At 34.5% G+C, this 22,233-nt stretch overlaps 2 protein-coding genes across 4 annotated transcripts in view; both read left to right on the top strand.

Annotated features, from left to right (window-relative positions):
* The window catches only part of LOC149130320 (uncharacterized), a 148,204-nt gene extending 147,818 nt beyond the window's left edge, over nucleotides 1–386 (top strand). For all 3 annotated transcript variants that reach the window (XM_089345181.1, XM_089345182.1, XM_089345180.1), the window contains exon 48: nucleotides 140–386. In XM_089345181.1, coding sequence (XP_089201307.1) covers nucleotides 140–256 — 117 coding nt within the window. In that variant the 3' untranslated portion in view covers nucleotides 257–386. The remainder of the gene's footprint in view (nucleotides 1–139) is intronic.
* LOC149130321 (adhesion G protein-coupled receptor G2-like) lies at nucleotides 322–19,848 on the top strand. The gene is made up of 9 exons (XM_089345187.1): nucleotides 322–457; nucleotides 2,458–2,586; nucleotides 4,179–4,328; nucleotides 5,031–5,131; nucleotides 7,934–8,057; nucleotides 10,199–10,343; nucleotides 11,584–11,656; nucleotides 14,076–14,467; nucleotides 18,357–19,848. The coding sequence occupies exons 1-9, from the start codon at nucleotides 434–436 to the stop codon at nucleotides 18,407–18,409; spliced, it is 1,191 nt and encodes a 396-aa protein (XP_089201313.1). The 5' UTR covers nucleotides 322–433; the 3' UTR covers nucleotides 18,410–19,848.
* Nucleotides 19,849–22,233: the final 2,385 nt, after the last annotated feature.

The raw sequence follows: 22,233 nt of genomic DNA on the forward strand, positions 1-22,233 counted from the left end.
TTGCTTGTGTAAGATACTAGTAAGAGGTGATAATGGTAGATTTAGAGATTATGTTAACTGTGACGTTTTAGTAATGTAGCGGTTGTAGTAGTAGTAGCAGTAGATTTTGCTAATCCATTTCATTTTCTTTTTCTTTCAGATACAAAACTCAAATTCATACCCACAGCTAAAAGATTCGGTAAACTTAATTTCATTACCAAAGAGCTTAATAAAAGTGTATGATTACAAAGGTGAAATGTTATTAATATATATTTGATGTTTCTGTCATCTAATATCGTAAGAGGTGCATTTGTGTCAATGTGTCATTATGTGTAGTAGTAGCAACAGTAGCAGTGGTAGATGAAGAAGAAGAAGAAGAAGAATAAGAAAAAGAAGAATAAGAAAAAGAAGCGACAAAGAAGAATCAAAACTTTCAAGGATTTCCTTTTTTTCTATGCAGGATGATAAGCTATATAGGGTATGGAACGAACCGAAATTGAAATGTTGTTGACTAAATGCTTTAATCCATTGTTCCTTCTTTTCATAACAGTACTAATACAGCACAGCTACCAATATTTCTAATTATTCTTACTAATTGCAGTAGTTATAATTTGTACTTATAAAGTGTGTATTAATTAGTACGATAATATCTTTAGTGAATTATTATATATTAATAATTAAATGATACTATGATTCTTATAAAATAAATAATTTAAATATTTTAATTAATTTATTTACTGTAAATATATGAATTTATAGTATGTTAGCTTCTTCCATGTATATTATCTAATTTTCGTATTTTAGTTTTAATTTATTAGACTTTAAAATTATTTAGAATTTAAATTTTCACTAAGTGTTTATAATACTGTTAATTTTTTATTATGATTACAGCTAAAATACATTTTGATGTTATAAATAAGACTGAAATACATATCTATATATCTCTTTGTTCTATTACTTTTCTTTACGCCCTATTTTCACGCGACTTTATTATAATAAACGCTAAGTTAAAAAGTATAACGTCTAAAATTTTAGTTTAAAATAAAGCTTCGACGAGATAAGTATTGCATTTATTTTCAGTAATATTATTGGCAAAATAAATATTTTTATATAAATTCATTTGATATTTATTGTTATTCGATATATATACATTGATTTTATTATTATTATTGTATTTTGACCTGATGATTAGCTATATTTTTGAATGGTCACTTACTTAGCCATATAATATTACTTAGCCATATAATATTATAACTCGTACGCAACCTTTTCATTTCGCATTTGTCTTGCTTCTATATGTCGGTTCCCTGACGATGAATATATGTGCAATTCCAGCACCTCTTACTTTTTTGGAGTAGTGTGCACATGTTTTGAATCATATGTAGGAATTAAAGGAACTTTTATTTATATGCGTTTTGCTCTATTTATTATTATTATTCATATCTACTCAAAATGCATCACTTTAACTTGGTATCTCTACCTATAAAACGGGTGTGATATCCTGTTTTTTTGTGTGATTTTTGCTACCCACGGTAACTATTAACATATTTACATTGTCAAGGTTTTTTTAAACCGAGATAATATATATATATATATATATATATATATATATTTCAGAGCAAGCACATAAATGAGAAACAAGATGAAAAACATAATACTCGAATACCAGGGGTAAAGCAATATGCTTCATTTAAAAGCAGCACAAATATCACAAAAACTGTTACTTAGAGTTTAAGGTTCCCGTTCGTCGGATAATTTTGTTTAGAATGGAACAAAATTAAAGTTATAAGCAAACATATACAGTTAGTTTAATGGATACGCATTTGAAAATGGTTTTGTTTCATTGGTCCTTTCAGCTAACGGTCTTTACAATGACCGGTTGCACGTAATGAACACATTTTAGTTTTAAAATCATCTTATAAAATCGAAGAAAATTTTCAATCAAAAATAGCTTATAAAGGACAGAGCCTAATTACCCAGGGTAAATAATTATTTGTAAAATACTAATCAGATGACACATTAAAAGTTATATCCCTTGAAAAATTTTTTGTTGAAAACTGAATTTTTTTTCAACGGGTTACATTATTAATTTTAGTGGGACAGCATTTTCAACCGAAAAATTTCACCGCCGAATTTTGAAAATCGCTTCACGCACACATGTTTCATAACAGAATTCTAAATATACACAACGCCTATCTTCTTGAAGTTTTCTATTCATTTTTAAGATAAATGCATAAATTGTCGATAATATTTGTTTTGTTTCTCAGAGCGCTAGAAGTTAGGTGTCAAAACAAATTGAGCGGACTTTTTGGTCACATAATACAACAGATAATGTAATATATATGTATGTATTATAATAAGTCGTTATGCTGTCTAAAATAATGGTGTCTAAGAACAGGACTAATGTTTAGTCGTTTCATACTTTTGCAGTATTATTCAGTTGAATGAATTAATTTATTTCATGACGTTTCTTTACAGGTAATACGAAAATCTAGAACCAATGCAAATACTAAACTTAACAGTAGTATTATTGCTGCAAATATCCCTAACATTCGATTAACCAACCTTGATGAACCAGTTAACATCTCATTCAATTTCATAAATCAGGTAACAGCTGTGTATTTTTTTATTGCTGTTGTTGATGTTAAGGTTTCTTTTCAAAGACTTGTAGCTTTACAGTTCTATATTTAAGAGATGAGGAATTATTTACATTATTTACATTATTTACATTTGACGGATATTCGTCCTCATCTTGTTTGTTGTTAACACAACGTTTCGGCTGATATACCCTCCAGCCTTCGTCAGGTGTCTTGGGGAAATTTCGAACCTGGGTTCTCATTCCTATCGATGTTACTATTATTATTATTATTTATTATTATTATTATTATTACTATTATTAATCAGGTCGCTGCCGTGAATCGAACTCGGAACCTTGGGGTTAGTATCCCGCGCTCTTAACCACTACGCCATATGCCCGTGGGCAATTATGGGGTGAATTTTAAGGCTTATAAATCTATTATTTTTCTATCCTTCCTCAATACCGGTTCCCATATGCTATTCATATCTGCACTCGGTCTGCTTAGGAGGTTGTTGTGTCCTAGCATATGTGCTGCTTCATTTAGTTTTCGTATTTTCCAGTGTTGTTCCCTGTCTATTATTTTAACTTCATCCCACAGGGAGAGGTGGTTTCCATTTTTCCATACATGATCAGCTATACCCGATTTATCGATATCTCCTCGTGTCACAGCTTTGCGATGTTCTTCTACCCTTATTTTGAGGGGGCGACATGTTTCGCCTTTGTATAACCTACCACAGCTGCATGGGATGGAGTACACGCAGTTTTTGGTCATATTCTCTTCTGTTGGTGGTTTTACCCGAAGGAGATATTTGCGAAGTGTTGTATTGCTCTTGAATACTGCCCTGATATCATATGGGCCGCATATCTTTTGTATCTTTTCGGAGAGGCCTTTCACATAGAGTAGACAGACTGTAGACAGTTTATTGGTTTCATCCTCTCTTTTCTTCATAATTGGAGTAGATAGTATGTTCTTGGGGTAGTTGTTTCTTAATAGATTGTTACTGATTAATAATAGTAATAATATATAATAATAATAATAATAATAATAATAGTAACGTCGATAGGAATGAGAACCCAGGTTCGAAATTTCCCCAAGACACCTGACGAAGGCTGGAGGGTATATCAGCCGAAACGTTGTGTTAACAACAAACAAGATGAGGACGAATATCCGTCAAATGTAAATAATGTAAATACTTGTAGCTTTGTAATGTAAATATTGTATGATGGTGGATGTATGTTTTTAATTCCTGCAAGGTAAGTTCCAGGATATTTGTGTTGTATTTTAGTGTCATCAGTATATTGTTTTTTGTAGGTTCATATATTGCTGAGATTGTGTATTTTCAGTTTGAATTTCTTTGCGCTTTCTTATGATGCCTGCTGTACTTTCTTGTAATTCTTGTAATATTCTTACCAGTCTCTGACTCAGGGGATTTATGATGAAACACATCTCATCTTTAAACGTATTGTAATTATACATTTCATTAAGTATTTCTAGAACTATACCGTACAATGTATTTTTCTTTTGTTATCAGTATACGATGAAATTTAGCAACGACTTATCATGATTACATGTCTTTTAATTACAAGGTAAATTAAGTTATTAGAATTTTACTTTTCCAAGGTTGCCACTAACCCACAATGTGTTTATTGGGATCAATCTCCTGGACAGGATCCCCATTGGTCAACAAAAGGCTGTATTACATCCAAGTATATACCTGAAGAGAAAGTACTCTGTTCCTGTAACCATCTTACAAGTTTTGCCCTGCAAATGGTTGGTAACGTTATGACTTGTTAGTTACATGTAGTTTGGCCGTATATCTATGTACCATTAATTTTAAAGAGTTCTGTATTATCATACCTACTAAATTGTTGTATTGATTGGTATTTTAGTAAATATGTGAGGGTTTTTCACAATCTCTTGTATGCAAGACCAAAATATTTCTGAAGTAGTGAAATCTGCCTACTTGTTAAAACGATGCTGCTTTGCGTAAAAAAAAGTTATGGGTTAACTTCCAGCGCCACGAAGGTCTTAAAATGCAATAATGATCTCACTTTGTATTATGTTAAAGGAACGAGAAAGAAATAACTACATTCTTCATACAAACTCGGTCTCTGTCAGTTAAGAGATGGCTTAATTGAAGCAGCTTGAATTAGCTGACCTGATAAAATATACAAAGACACACCTTCAGTGAATTTGAACTCAAGCTCTATAGACTGGTGGTACATCTCATACTTTCACATATACATCTCAGATATACTGAATGAATTCGGTGAAACTTCGCATGAAAATAGTCTATCATCCAGCATTCTATTCGCAGGTAGCCCAACAATATATTGTTTCTAATGCAGCTTTTTGTAATCCTCACCTTCTAAATCAAGACTATATACACACTCATTTTATACAAGTATTGACTACCATATTTAGAAACATGTGGATTAGGATATAATATATTGTTGATTGTTTCTATTCCAGATTGAAGAAACTAAAGACGACTTTCACCTGTTATCTAAAATTGGCTGTGGGATATCATTTGTCTTTCTCATTCTTACAGTAATATTTCATGTTTCTTTCAAGTAAGCATTTCAGTTTCATTTATAAGCTGGTTAAATACAGAAAAACTGCATCCATCAGTTTGTGGGGTTCTGTCACAAACATACAACACACGTATAATCATAGATATATTGACAATGAAGATTAAGAAAGTGTCTTGGACCTAGAGTTGAGGAACCATATTTTCACTATTCATTAGTGTAATAGTCAAAAATACGTCCTCCCAGACCATGAAATAGTAATTTGGGTAATTTGATCTTAGTGCACTCACTTGATAATGTGGACTTAGATAAAATAAAAGAAATGAAACTACACATGACCTGTCATTTGTTCAACTGTCCTTCAGTTAGATCACTCCAGAAAAAATGTGAGTTGGTGCTACCTTAGGATGCAGTCACCCACGTATCTGCTACCCACATCCCAGCTCAACTCACCAATAATAATAGATGTCGGCTCTGAAAAAGAACTGAGTGACATCCATCAGAAAATTGAAGAAAACTAACAGAAAAGTATATTGGTTAAAATACGGTCGACAGTAGCACCGTAGCTCAGGTGTAGTAATTATAATTCCTCTATAATCGTTAAAACAACACCTCGAGAACCGCATGAGGTGTCTCGTTAATAACCAATATAGTTAAGCAATATATACATATACATTCATATATATATATATATGTATATATATATATATATATATATATATATATATATATATATATATATATATATATATATATATATACATACATACACACACACACACATACATACATATATATATATATATATATATATATATATATATTGGGTCATCCCATAAATAATGCATTATTCTCATATTTCTATTATTTTTCAAAATTAAGATAAACAAATGTGTGCTTTAATCTAAAGTATACTCTCTTTCATTTTCTACTATGCTCTTTCATCTATCTGATAGACTTTCAAGGCTCCTTTTCCAAAATTTACTTGTCTGCGATGAAAAATACTCCTCGACTACTGTTCTAACCACGTCAATAGATTTAATATTTTTTGCGTCAAAATGATTTTGAAGACTGTGGAATAACTGTTAATCAAATGGGGCAATGTCCGGCGAATACGGTGCGTTGGCCATCGTTTTTCGATCAAACTACTCAAGCATTTCAAATGTCATCCTTACTATATATGGCGTTTTTCTTCTAGCGCAGGTATTGATGATGGCTGAATGACCAAATCCAAGCTTTTGTATATATATATATATATATATATATATATATATATATATGTGTGTGTGTGTGTGTGTGTGTGTGTGTGTGTGTGTGTGTGTGTGTGTGTGTGTGTATGTGTGTGTGTGTGTTCGGATCAAGCAGAGAATGCAGCCCCCAATATCAGCAGCGAGGCCCGACAGCATATTCTGGTTTACCCTCGTCGCATCTTGCTGGTACCGTACCCCTTTGAGCAACATCAAATTCATTCATCCGTCCACAAACACTCTCCAACTTTTCCTATCATCTATAAACTTTCTTTCTTCCCACAATCCAACATCTCTAACTACCAAAACTTTCCTCACGCCATCCACCCTCACAAACCGAGGTCTGCCTCTTGTTCTACTACCTACCACATCTGTCTTCATCACTTTCCTTCACATCCACTCCTTATCCATCCTCTCCATGTGGCCAAACCACCTCAACTTACGTCTATCCATTTTGGATGTAAGTTTTTCTCTCATTTCTGCTCGGCTTCGCACCTCCTCATTCTTCATCCTGTCCATCCTTGTTACACCAACCATAGCCATCAAACATCTCATCTCAAATACATCTAGTCGCCTCCTTTCCGCATCTCTCATCCCCCACGTCTCTGCACAATATAACATTGTCGGCACAATCACATCCTCAAACACCCCTCTTTTCGCTTTCATACTCAACATTTTATCTCTCAGTATACCTTTTACAGCTCCAAGAATCTTACTCCCCTCCCTCACTCTATATCTCACTTCCCCAGCCAATCCCCCATCTGCCGTCACATGTGATCCCAGATACTTAAAAATATTTAGTTTCCTTCTCGCACACACTCTTCCAAAGCCTACTATCAGTCTCCTTAGTTGCTCTTCCGCATCCGCCACTAGTGTTGTATTATCAGCAAACAGCAACTGACTCACCTGCCCTTTCTCTCAATTTTCTCCCACCATTTGCGCTCCCCTACCAAATGTTCTTACATTTATTTCTCTCACCATACCATCCATACGTAAATTAAACAAGCACGGAGACAGCACACAACACTGTCTTCACTCCACCTTCACTTCAAAACCACTCACATACTTCACCACCGACCCTAACCTATGCCCTAATTTCTCTATAAGAACTCAGCACAGCTCTCACTAATCAGCCATCTACTCCCTACAACCACAACACCTGCCACATTGCATCCCTATCCACACGGTCATATGCCTTCTCTAGGTCCATAAAGGCCAAATACAACTCTCTCCCCTTTGATATACCAACAATGTATGTGACATATGTGTTTGTATGCAACATTTTATTCTTAATTTAGCGTATCATAAACAAACATCTGACACGTTCCTTGACTACAATGAATTACTACCATAACCAGCAAAACCTACCATATGGGTGCAAGTGTTGATAAACATGTTTTATATTTCATTCAATTCAATATACACAGATATTTTACACCACATCTAAACTCAAAATCTTTGCATATTAATTTAAAATATCATTTATGTTCCAAATAACCATCACTTATACACGCAGTTGTTATTTATTCATTGAATGATTTTATAGATTTAATCATCAGTAAATGAAATATTGCTATTTATTTTTCCATTACTTCAGAAATCTAAGGAAATTAATGGCTTCAAAGATTTTAGTATGCCTGTGCATTTCTTTAGCTGTCAGTAATCTTATCTTTCTTGTTGGGATGCAAGCGTACGCAACGACAAAACCAGCTTCTTGTAAGGTAAGAGTAAACACATTTTAGCCTGTATGAATTTTGTTTTACATGAAAAATTATGAACATCTGTCTATTACCTCAGATTTCATCCAGTAATAGACCAAATTCCAATTCATCCAACATCACTAAATATTACTTATGTTTGCGTTGTTCGTTCGTCCATTCCTTCATTTTACCAATGCTATATGTTCAGATGATGACATAATTTTTTTCTGATCAAAGATAGCAAATAATGCATAATCAAATTTTAATTCGTCAAACTGTATTTTGTATATCTTCTTCCACAGTTCCACTCCACGCACACACACTTTTATATAAAGCATCGAGCCCAATCCATTTGTCTATGTTAGCTTTCTGCTCAAATCTGAATTTTACTGTATCTGTTTCAGCCCTTTCTATCTAATAGAGTAACAAATATTACACTTGTCGTTTCATATGTTGGTACAAACCCTGCAACTCTTAGGGAGTAGGAGTTAGTCGATATCATCGACCCCAATACTTCGACATAGAAAGCATACGTACACATGGCCCGGGCTACTGGAAGCTGAACACGTCACTCCCGGCGTCCCAAGGTTGCAGAGACTGGATTAAAAAGTTAGCTGAGAAAGAATTGCCAGGGGCAATCATCAACAATAAATGGTGCTGTTACCTAAAAAGGGTCATCAAAGTAGAATCCGTTAGATTTAGCAAAGTTTTAGATGTAGAAAGAAGTAGAACAGAGGGTGATTTAGTGAGAAAGTTAGAAGAGGCGCTCAGGAAAGGCGTTGCAACGGACGTGCTGGCAGCGAGGTTGGCCCTCGATTGACACTTCAACACCAAGTACAAGGTTGCATTGTCAGATCTAAGGCATGGGCTCTGAGACAAAAAGGACAAAAAGTTACCCGATGGACCCGGGTGGCCGAGGCGAAAAATGGCACCAAAAACACCATTCGGTCTTTGGTGTAATCGACTAGTCCCCTCCCCCAAAAGTTCAGGCCTCTTACCTTCAGTGGAAAAGATTATCAATATTATTATTGTAAAGCGGTGAGCTGGCAGAATTGTTAGCACGCTGGACGAAATGATTAGCGGTAATTCACTTGTCGCTACGTTCTGAGTTCAAATTCCGTCGAGGCCGACTTTAGTTTTTATTCTTTCGGAATCGACAATTTAAGTCCCAGTGATCTATGTCTGTACTGAAATTTCGGCAGAGTGTATTTCATTTCCCTCTATCTGTGTTCGATGCTATAAAAAAATTCTTTTCTACTCTAGGCACAAGGGAACTTTCACTTAATTTATCGATCCCGACAGGATGAAAAGCAAAGTCGACCTCGGCGGAATTTGAACTCAGAACGTAAAGTCAGCTGAAATGCCACTAAGCATTTCGCCCGGCGTGCTAACGTTTCTGCTACCTCACCGACTTTTGATGACATGAAATATCTGTGTCTAGTCTAGGCACAAGGTCCGAATTTATGAGGAGGGGGCAGTCGATAAGATCGACCCCAGTACGAAAAGATGAAAGGCAAAATCGACCTCGGCAAAATTTGAACTCAGAACGTAAAGACAGATGAAATGCCACTAAGCATTTCGCCCGGCGTACTAACGTTTCTGCTAGCACGTCGCCTTAAAAGAATATGTTCTAGTCTAGGCAAAAGGCCTGAAATTTTGGGGGAGGGGGTCAGTCGATTAGATCGAGCCCAGTACGCAACTTGTATTTAATTTATCGACCCCGAAAAGATAAAAGGAAAAGTCGACCCCGGTGGAATTTGAACTCAGAACAAGACAGACGATATACCGTTAAGCATTTCGTCTGGTGTGCTAACGTTTCTGCTGGAACACCACCTTCAAGAATATGTTCTAGCCTAGGTACAACGCCTGAAATTTGAGGAGTGAGCCAGTCGATTAGATCGAGCCCTGTACGCAACTTGTATTTAATTTATCGACTCCGAAAGGATAAAAGGAAAAGTCGACCTCGGCGGAATTTGAAATCAGAACGAAAAGACAGACAAAATACCGCTAAGCATTTCGTCCGGTGTGCTAATGTTTCTGCTAGCTCGCCGCTTTGATGATACAAAATATTAACCAAGGACTGATATCGATATTCTTAATTATATTCAACCTCTGCAAAACTATATAAGATTGTATATATCAATTCATTGTTGTTGTTGTAGGCAGTGGCTGCTCTCATACATTACTTCCTTATGGCTTCTCTCATGTGGATGACTGTGGAAGTACTTCATGTTTGTCTAGCTGCGGTTATTACATCTCAATCTGTTCAGAGATCTTTTATGATTAGGAGTTCAATTCTGGCCTGGGGTATGTACAAAGTTTTTTCTCTTTCTGCATCTAACTTTATCTCTTTCATATACACATACACTTTTTCTCTCTCTCGTTCTCTCTCTCGTTCTCTCTCTCTCTCTCTCTCTCTCTCTCTCTCTCTCTCTCTCTCTCTCTCTCTCACACACACACACACACGCGCGCACACAGTCACATACTCACACAGTAGGATATGTTATTGTTGTTGTTGTTGTTCGACTTCAGAGCAGCTCTGCAGATGTATGAACAACAACGCTCTTCACCTGACCATCCCCTCTTTTCACATATAGTATACCCTAGGTTGCATTATCAAGTATGTCCTTTCTTTAAATTTATAAAGAGAGTAAATCATTAATTCAAGGTATTTGAAAGCTATTTTCAGTAGACAAACTGACCATATAGGAGCTTCTCGTGTCAATATTTGTACGTCTCGTGTTTGATGGAAATTCACCTTACACCATATATTAGAGAGTGCCACAAAGAGAATTTTTGTCTTAATATAACCGGCTTGGAATAGGAAACATGTCAATTAGCTAAATAATTGTTAAGCGTGGAATTAGATATACATTTTGACTTGATTAGCATAACTAAGCGAAAAATAAAGGCAACTGGCTAGTTTGTTGTATATTAGGAAGGTAGTGTTGGGTAGTGTAGTTAATTTTCAAAATTTCAGCTTGAATAGATTGATAAATTGATGAGATGTGGAAGTAGTTGAAGCGAGATGTAAATTTGTGGATACAGAAGTAGATCACATAAAAAGGATAAATGTAGACTATAAGGAAATAGATTCTCAGGGTTAACCATTAAGGAAACCTAAATTGATTTTCCTTTTCATGAAGTAGTTTCTGTCTCTGATCTTATCTCTGTAATAAAACCAAGCGTTATCCATTTCGCACTTTCATCTGACGCCCCATGTAATTTGTGGAAAGGTTAATGAGAGCGATTTTTTGTTGTCCTCTATGTAATTTAGTCTTCATTCCATTGTTTCTCACTGGAACATATAGCAGAGAGAATCGGAGTTAGATATTTGTGGCGCCTATTTATAGAAATTTAGGAACAAATAGTAAAAACTGACACATGTGTGGATCGAAACAAATATTGATTTTGATTTGAACTACACGTTCTTTTTTTTTTCTGAACAAAAACATTGTCAACTAAATCCATTCAAATTTCACATATTTGTTATTTCAAATATTGATTAATATCTACTTAAATTAATTTATGTAAATATCGTCGTCAGGTCTTCCAACGGTCATTGTCACAGTTACTCTGGCAATTAACTACACCAACAATTACATCAGAATTGAACAAGTGTAAGTAATTCTGCGCTTTATTCACCGAATCTTCTCAGGTCTTCACAACTAATATTTAGGTTATGGATAAACTATAATCAAACTAAAACCACGACTTTTATTCCTGGAAGCTACCCTACTTCACTAACGTTGTTAATGATTTTTTTCTTTCAGAGAAACATGGATTTACATGATTTCATTTATCCCCCCACTCAATTCAATAAGACTAAATATTTAATACTTTGTAAATAGCAACATCCATGAGTAGCAGAAGAATTTGAATAGTAGAAATATTAATGTGTCTAACCTGATAAAGTGCAGCGGCGTCCCCGAATTTGATAAAAGAAAGTTTAAATAATTTATTTTAATTTTTGATGTAATGAAGTTGTGTGCGCTAGTCCATGCGTCACACTTAATAGCGCCGCCTGAGAGAATCGTTCATGTCTTTTAAAAGTCAGGTTTTGTATCATAATAGCCTATTTAAATAGGGACCTGCTATTGACAGTGATATGTCCAAATATAGGCTGTTTGTCTTGCTGGCACATCTTCAAGTCCTCTGTCCAGATACCATTTGAAGGTGATGGAATAGTTCTCTTTGTTCTTTCCTTTTGGGTCAATAATGAAATAAACATAATTGTTTTACAACGTGGCCATGTCTTGTAAACTTCAGTTGTGTGGAATCCGTATGGTACCGGGTTTCAGTCCTGGATGGTACCGGGTTTCAGTCCTGGATGGTACCGAGTTTCAGTCCTTGATACTGCAGTCGTTTGAGTAATGCTCGTGATATATTCTTCACATTGCGCGACTGATATATTCACTCACGCTGGCGTTGGAGAGAAAGAAAAATGTTTCACTGTCTTTAAGACAGTCCAGAAAGGCAAGATCTATCATACCACTTACTATTGTATTTATATCAATTGCTCCCTGGAGTGCCTCAATTTTCATGTTTTCTTGTGTGTGTGGCTGGGGAGACTAATATTATTATCCCATGTATTATCAACTAGTTCTACGGAAAAGAAAAACGCAAATTTACCCACTTCAGCACGACGGATTTCTAAGTCATCGGGGAAAAGAAATCTCTCGTTATAAAGGCAGAATATTTGGGGAAAAGATTTACAATCTTCAGGGAGCACGAGATAAGCATAATAATATATGGGAGACTGCGGCTTTGTATTTTCCGCTTTCTACAATCGTATCTTCCAGATTTGAACAAGTGGTCCATCGTTATGGAAAAATCCCATAAAATCTTATAATTATTCATCTCCATGACAGCTTCTGACTTGTTCATACCGTTTTCCTCTTACTTTGAATTCATACATTCAACTAACATCTCAATGCAGTCTTTCAGCTACTCAGTCATCTCAGTGCTTATACCCATTTTTTATGCTAGCTTACTGCATTTACTAAAAATGGTTAATACATTTCCTTCCTCTTCCAGATGTTCTGTATTTGCTCTCTGAGTTTTATCAGTTTTTATCTTTAACAAATTCGTTCTAATGGCTTTTTTTCTGGGCAACTAAACTTGATGATTGAATGTTTTTGTTTCGGGCTTTCATCAGTCAGTCACAACCTGCAATTCTTGGTTTTATAAAATTCTCCAATTTATTGTATGATTTGGCCATGTAATCTTTTACCGTTTCAGCTCTTAGCCTTACTATTTTTCCTTTTGTTTTTGAATTCTCTTAATGTTTCTGTACCATTTTGATAAAGTTTTCCTATCTCGTTCGGTTTTGTGCTGTATGATGTAGTTTATTGTAACTACCTTTCATGGAGATGCAATGAAAGTCAGTAGCAATGTCACGCAAAATGAAACACAAAAATAGACAATAAATGATGGAGGTAATACCCATAACAGGACAATGCTAGAATAAATACACAGATAACTTACATTAAAATAACACCTAATGGTGCAATATAAATCTGATTATCAAACTTTCACTTTTAACCTTCTCACATAAAAGAAGACAACATTACACTTTAACGTAATTTCATCTTGAAAAGGAGAGGGTGAAGAGCCAAACGTTTTTATTGGAGCACTTGAGAACTTTACTGTTCGAAACAAAATACAAGGAACTCAAGAAAATGTAAGCAGTTCTTGAGAAAATTATAATATTTCTATTTCATGTTTAAAAGTAACTATTCGTCTTCTATTCTTTCCTCTTATATGCATGTATCTATGAATGCCTGTGTGTGTGTATTATGTATGAATTTATATATGTATGCACGCGTAAGGATAGGGAGGTGTTTGTTTTTCACGTTTCAATATTGAAATATTGGATAAGAATATCTCAATTAGCAATGTACATAAAACTCTGCAAATGTGTGGAAGTCATTTCATTTCATTTTGGATCTAAATCACTTCGCCTTACTTACTCTCTTCAATTCAATGATATTTTATAATTGTTAATTTTTTCTTATTCTATCTTCTATTTCTTTGTAGCTGTTGGTTATCTAAGGTACCTTTCTATGCTGCGTTTCTGGCTCCCGTGGGGATCATTCTCATGTTCAACATTTTTATCTTCTCTCTCGATATATGGCGTCTTATATCACTACAAAATAACATGAAATTTAAAAGCAAAACAAGCCGAACACGTATTTTGGGCATCGTCGGTGTGTTTTTCCTGTTCAGTTTGTCGTGGATCTTAGCATTCTTCAGTTTTAGTGAAACAGATGAAGTGTTTACGTTTCTCTTTGCTGTCTTCAATACGCTTCAAGGAATATTTATCTTCTTTTACTACTGTATATACACGAAAGATACCAGAGATGTCATTTGTTCATGTTTACATAAACAAATGAAGGCGAATACTAGGGAAGCTGTTATGGCCAATAGAAGTAAGTACAATTTTCTCTTTCCATTTCGTACTACCGCCAACACCAGGACCAGGGTTATAAAAAAAGGGGCTTAATTACAAATATGACTTCTAACAATACAATAACTATTAATAGTATTAGACTTATGGTAGACAACATCATAAATACCAACTACACCGTTGCAGTCGTCAACATCGTCATCAGTACACTCACACACACACATACACACCCACAAACGCATATATGTTTAATCAATGCATTATACAAATATATATTATATATATTTTATATATTATATATGAGTAAATGTATGTACAATATCATATATATATATATATATATAATTTATATAATGTACATAAATATACATACATATATATATAGTAGAAGGTTTTGATTTAGATTCAAGATTGAATATGGTACTTATGCGTAGGCACCAGAATATCGTATGGTATGGTATTATACAAAAAACATTCCAAAAACTAGGTGATCAAAAAATCAAAATAAGCAACACGGATTTCAAAGGTGATTGCAGTACGCACGTTTCATGCTACTCCATTAATTTAAGTAATGCGAGCATTACATTAAATGCAATATGTAGAGCAATCTTCAGCTGCACGAAAATGCAGAAAATTACAGTAGAATAGACATATCATAATTGTGGCAACATTTCAAATCCAAGTGGGAGAAAGAATACATAAAAATCCAAGTGGGAGGAAGAATACATAATTCCATCTTGACATAGCCGAGTCTATCAGGCTAGTAATTGATTCTAGACAAAAGTTCTAACTGTCTCTGATTTTATTGTCTCTCATCTAGTGGTGATAGCACAAGGGACAATTACTTCTAAGGAAAGGGAAGGTGTAAGCAGTATGCATGGACAAGGCTATAAATGTATTAGATTATAAAGGTTTCCCTGGTCAGAGTAGTACCAGGTCATTTTACTACTATCAAAATGTTGAGGAATTAAAACCCTAGGTATATGGGTCAAATAGGTTTTTTTCTTTTAGTCTGAATAGAGTAACTGTATAGTTGTACAGATAACAATATTAGTTTAACCAATAGCTTATGCTATCACCACTAGATAAGAGACAATAAAATCAGAGACAGTTAAAACTTGTGTCTAGAATCAATTACTAGCCTGATAGACTCGGCTATGTCAAGGTGGATTTATGTATTCTTCCTGCCACTTGGATTTTTATGTATTCTTTCTCCCACTTGGATTTGAAATGTTGCCACAATTATAATATGTCTATTCTACTGTAATTTTCTGCATTTTCGTGCAGCTGAAGATTGCTCTTCATATTGCATTTAATGTAATGCTCGCATTACTTAAATAAATGGAGTAGCATGAAACGTGCGTACTGCAATCATCTTTGAAATCCGTGTTGCTTATTTTTGATTTTTACATATATATATATATATATACATATATATATATGTATGTATATATATATGTATATATATGTATATATATATATATATATATATATATATATATATATATATATATATGTATATATATATATGTATATATATGTATGTATATATATATATATATATATATATATATATATATATATATATATATATATATATATATATATATATATATAAACACACACACACACATTCCATAGGCATTATATTGCTGGATCAGGCGATGAAACTTACATGAAGGGTCTTATCCCAATTAATAAGGAAGAGAGTTTGTCTAAATGAAGTCTAGTTTGGTTTTTGTTCCAGGGTTAATACTACTGGTGCTATATTCCTGGTAAGACAGAAGAAACTCGCTAAAAATAAATCTCCGTACTTGGCTGTTGCTGATAAAGCGAAAGCCTTAGTCAGGGTCCCCAGTTCCCTTGTATGGTGGTCATGGCGGAAACCAGGGATAGAAAGTCACTGGTGAGAGCTATACAAGCCTTAGATATGGACGCTTTAATTAAGGTGAGATTTGGCAACAAGTACAATGATAAATTTAGTGTACAATTATGAGTTCACCATGAATCAATCCTCAGACCTTCCTTTTTCATCATAGTCCTCCAGGCAATAACAGAGAAATTTACATCGGGCTTCCCATGGAAGCTCCCCAATGCTGATGCACTTTTTCTTATATATGGGTCTCTAACAGAACTGGAGAAAAGATTTGAGGGGCGGAAACTTGTCTAGTATCAATGGGCATAAGAGTTAATTTAGCAAAAACCAAAATTTAACTAAATAGGAAAGCCAACAAATTCCAAATCCTCCAGATAGATGGTCCTATGCAATAAGTAGAAAAGATGTAGACAGAAACACATTAAGATGTACCCTGTGCAAACAATGGACACATAAGAGGTGCATCAGTATCAGAAAAAGGTTAACAGAGAAGATAGTCTTTGTGTGTGACAGATTCACAGGTACAATAAATGTCAGAAACATACATAAATAGACTCCATCAAGTGCCAGGGGGAATAACTAGAAGTGGCTGGTAGGTTTTGTTATCCAGGTGACCAAGTCAGCAGTGGAAAAATATTCTTCGAAAGTGTGGCTGCTAGAATAAGAATAGGCTGCGAAAAGTTCAGAAAGATTCTACCTCTGTTGGTAATGAAGAGCCTATCCCTCAGAGTGAAAGGCAGATTGTATTATGTTTTCGTCTGGGAGCAGCCATGGTACACGGAAGTGAAACATGAGCTGTGGCTGCAGAGGATATATGAAGGCTTGAAAGAAAGAAATCTAATATGCTCTACTGGACGTGCCATGTCAGTGTGCATGTACGGCAGAGTGTAGGCGTCTTGAAAGAAAAATCGCGTACAAGAGGTATCAGAATTGTACCTGAGAGACGTCTGCGCTGGTGTGGTCATGTTCATATTATGTGTATGGATGAAGACAGCTGCGCAAAGAAGTGTGTATCTCTAATTGTGGATGGAACTTGTTGACGAGATAGATCCAAGAAGACAAGGAGTAGGTTGTGAAGTATGATTTTGGAATGTGGGGTCACACGCTGTTGATGACAATTGATCGTGACCTTTGGCGATTTGCTGTGCTTCCATTACAGAATATACTTTATTACCAACCATAACGTCAGGCATCATGAACTATCAATACATAGATTTGTCTGCAAAGACTTCAATTCCCTGCCATTTCAGGAGGAAGTTATCTAAACCAAACAAGCTGAAAGGAGGTGGTGTTAACTAAAAACATAGCCAATCAGCTAGTGTCTTCCCAACAACGACAGTTTACTTAATGAAAGTATCAAGTACCAAGCGATAAGTGCTTCTCAAGCAGGAGATAGGTTAATAGCTAGAGGGCAATATATCATCATAGTTGGCATATTAGTGATAATACTTCAGCTAAATGTTTCAGTATCGTCATTGATCTATAAAGGAGAATGCTATCCATAAACATAGATAATAAAAAGTAAGAAAGATAAAGGAAACATTTTGAAACACAAAAAAAAGATAAAAAGGAGAGGATGAGAAACAGAAATAAAATGACATCAAAATGATCATGAGGATGATGATGGGGAGGAGGAGGAGGAGGAGGAAGATGCACGCTTAATGTCTTCATTGCAGACTTCCCAAGTTAAACCCCAAATTTCACGTTAGCTCTTCATTGTTCCATTGTTCCAGCTTCCTGTCCATGACAAAAGTCGTAGACTACAGCATACACGCGTTCACAAAAGAAAACAAACTTTACAACTTGCGAATAAGCACAGCGATGTCACTCAGCACATTACCTCGTGAAGGTTACTGCTAGCTCTTATTGCTAGGCAACCGTGTGCTTCCATGTGTTGGCGCGCTACAGAACTAGTCCGGGAACATTTTGATACCACTTCGTATAGTCACAATTGCGGCTATATATAAAATATAAGAGCCTGAGATTATTGATTTTAAAAATTGATATTTTATGTAAGTTTTCCCATTGTTTCCAGGTTCAAGTCCTCGTAAAAAAACAGAAGTTGCAATATCAGAAACGATCGCATAACTACAAATATGAAAAACAAATGGCCGTGAAAGCCTCATTTTTCTCTATACATACTTCTATACAAGAGAACTTTATTTTTATCTATCAATACAACACTACGAAACCAAGAGACTTTATAAAACAATGTAATTTAAACACGATTTAATACCTTTTCATTTTTTTCTGTATCACACAAAATCTAAAATCATATGGTTTGATTTGAAATTCTATAGATGTTTCCTAATTACCAATTTCACTATTAATTTTCAATATAATCTTCAATCTGTCTTAATGAAGTAGTAAATGTGTTTTTTTTCTACAACTTATTTTGGAGCATCGCAGTATGGCAATCTTAGTTCAAATAGTGCCTGAGAGAGAGAGAGAGAGAGAGAGAGAGAGAGATTGATTGATTGATTGATTGATTGATTGATTGATTGATTGATTGATTGATTGATTATTTCATCACTTCCTAATCACTCCTCTAAAAATGTGCATCATGGTTATTAGCTAATTAGATTTATAATCCGTTATCTAATTATTAGTATCAGGTCTCTCACTTGTCATTGTGATACTTAATCTGATAATAAACATTTCACAAACAACTGCCTTTACAACCTGAGAAATGTACGTATTTCTGTCTCTTAACCTGTACTCTCTATAAACATTAACACAAGCATTTGTATTCGCATCTCGGACTGTCTACATTGAATCATTCTGGAGTTTATTATCAAATAATTTCAAAAAATTACATAACATCCAATTACCATTGAAGATTAGTTGAGAGAGATATCCAAACGTTTACGATAAATTGGTTATGTTTACACATCCTATTGCTTATAATTATATCCGCACAAGTGTGGGTTAGAAGTTCTCCATATATCATGATAGGACAATAATTTAAAATTCCACCAACTTTACCTAGTTTTCAGTTCATCAAGAATATTCCCAATGATGGATGAGATGGGAACTCAGAATTCTGTGACTTGAAGGTGAGATGAAATGCATGGCACACATATCCTGCCTATACCAGTGCAGAGAATAAACATAAAAATTTTGATGAGAGTAATCATCATGATAATCCACAAAATAATCCATAAAACCCTAATTTGAATTTATATGAATTAAAAGGTTAAGGTTATATAAAGACCCGCAACTTACCATTCAACTCAAATACAAAAACATAAATGGATCATGATTATAAAAGAAAGAATTGGTAAAATTATATAAATTAACAAAACTTAGTGGAAATTTCATAGGTTTCCCAACTGAACATAACTACTTATAAACATCTTTTTCAATTCATACTTTGTCTTCCAAAATAAAACTTTTTTAGCGTGATAGGCCCAGTAATCAAAAAAAAAAAGAGGGGCTCAATATACATTTTCTTTGATTAATAAATATTGTTTAAGTTAAAATACAGAAAGAAAAATAATTAATAAAAACAACTTATTCAAACTTTACCGGGTTAAAGTATCATTTATTACATCCGCCTTAGCGAAGGCAGAGATATTGTTTTCAGTCGTGTTTGTTTATCCGTGGACAAGATATCACAAGAACCACTGGATGGATTCGATGAAGGGTTCAGGTATGTTTGACCTCGTGACTAGCACTAACTGATTAGATCTTGGGAGTTATCCGGTACTGGACAAGAATTCTGGATTAATCGTTATATTTACTTTACATAATTACGATCTTAAGTCAACTTTCAAGTGTTTCCCAATTATCTCCCTTTAGGCTGTAGCTATTATCAATGGTGAATTTGATAATTTAGGCTTGTATTAGATAAGGCTAAACTATTTATTAATGTTGCTAATTTTTTTACAGCCACCTTCATATTCCATGACTACCATTGGGATTGATCAGGTACCAGACAAAAATTCTGAATTATTTTAAAGTTGTGTTTACTTAGTTTTTGAGAGCGGTCGGGTTCATTATTATAGTTTGTGAGAGCAATCGTGTTTATTTTAGATATTCTTATTTCAAAAATCATCTCCAGCTAATCGTTGAGAGGACATTGGTGTTGCTTTGGCGGAGGTTTGCGCTCTCTGTGTGCTCTTGTTTTACTTTCTTTCACTTACCACCGCATCCACGATACTTTATTGCATTCATGAGTAAAAAAATATGTCTGGAGCTAAATATTTCATTAAAATAAAATAATATTGTTTATTTAATATAAAGGGAAAACATTATTTGAAGTAAAATGTTTCTTCTTTCAAATGAAGTTTCTGGAGTATGACACAAATGTAATTAGGAACAAATGTATAATTATAGAAAAACGTAGATTTGACCGACAACACAATCATTACTATGATGGGATACATACAGTAAACGTGACAAGAGAATATATATAGATACATGAAAGAATGTGTATGGCATTTAGGATACATATATTTGTGTACCTTATGATGGTGTGAGAAAACATTTTCTTTTATATTTTGTGTATATATTTCTAGAATAATAACAATAATGTTATCACTGATACATGAACATACTCATCTATTTACACACAACGACGAACGTATCAATAATGTATTTTCTTCACCCAGGAAATATCTTACATGGAATTGTATAAGAGTATTATGAAGGAACAGATTCTAATTGAAAATACCACAGTGTGAAGTACTTTTACTAATATAAATATCAATGTGGTTATATAAAATATAAGCGGTTGTTGCAACACCCAATGAAATCTTCTTTGCTGTATGGGTTCCTTTATTGTTATATAAAATATTTCTTTCATCAAATGATTTTTGACACTGAAACAGTAACTCTTCTGTTCAATTAGATCCACGTATAGTTAATTGTCTTTTTTAATGATATGCTACAAAATCACTAACATGCCTCAGTAATATGCTTTCTCTTCTGAATGAATGGTTAAGGAACCATTCCGAGAGAATAATTTACCACAGATAAAACAGTGATATGTTTTTTCTCCAGTATGAATATGTTTGTGTAACGTTACTTTACTACTTGTTGGGAACGATTTACCACAAACATCGCATTGGAATGGTCTCTCTCCTGTATTAATGCCTTTTGAATAGTTAAATTCTTATTTGCTAGAATGATTTACCACAGATGTCATAGAGCTCTGGGTATTTTCCGCTTTATGAGTGCACTTGTGTATAGTCATGCCACAATTTCTAGAGAAAGATTTCCCACAGATATCACAATAATATGGTTTCGCTCTTCGATGAATGAGTTTATTCTTAGGTAAATGTCTTCTTAAAGAGAATTTACCACATTTAGAACACTAATTTCGTTTCCCGCCTGTACACGGATTTGCCACAAATATTAAAATGATAAGGATTCTCTCCTGTATGAATATATGTGTGTTTACTTTGTACCCTGAGTATTAAACTGGTATGAGTCCTTAGGTAAATTTAGCAACGACGAGAAAGTTTTAGTAAGTAGGAATGAAGATAGGATCCTGGTACCTTCAGTGAAATAAACCTGGTGAACATGAAGGAAAAAGAGTAGCCATAAACTTCATACGCCTTACCTTCTGTAAGGTATGGGCACACAAGTGATATAGTGGATTGACAAATAGACTCGCAAAGATGTTGGGTTTAATGCGTGATAGATGCACTGGAGCCGGAAATAGACTTCGCTGAATGCCTGGATAACGCCCTAGGAGAAATTGACATCAATTGTTGCTTGGATATATCATCCACAAAGTAGTTGCTTGCTCCGAAGGTATTGTACCCAGTGAAAGAACGAGCTGGAAACGTCTTTTCCCACTGAATGAACGGCAGTTTTCATGCCGCTTGTTTTAGAACTGTAATGATGTATAGTACTGAGACACGGACTTTGAACGCAGAGCACTAATAAAGAATGGAAAGAAAAGA

Source organism: Octopus bimaculoides, chromosome 29 (genome assembly GCF_046866305.1).
Source record: "Octopus bimaculoides isolate indiv1 chromosome 29, ASM4686630v1, whole genome shotgun sequence".
Lineage (NCBI taxonomy): Eukaryota > Metazoa > Mollusca > Cephalopoda > Octopoda > Octopodidae > Octopus > Octopus bimaculoides.

Excerpts from the sequence above, each read along its gene's own strand:
- LOC149130321 (XM_089345187.1), top strand. The coding sequence starts at position 434 with ATGCAGGATGATAAGCTATATAGG. Across the intron at positions 4,329-5,030 it reads CAAGTTTTGCCCTGCAAATG|ATTGAAGAAACTAAAGACGA; the intron begins GTTGGTAACGTT and ends TTTCTATTCCAG. Across the intron at positions 8,058-10,198 it reads CAAAACCAGCTTCTTGTAAG|GCAGTGGCTGCTCTCATACA; the intron begins GTAAGAGTAAAC and ends TTGTTGTTGTAG.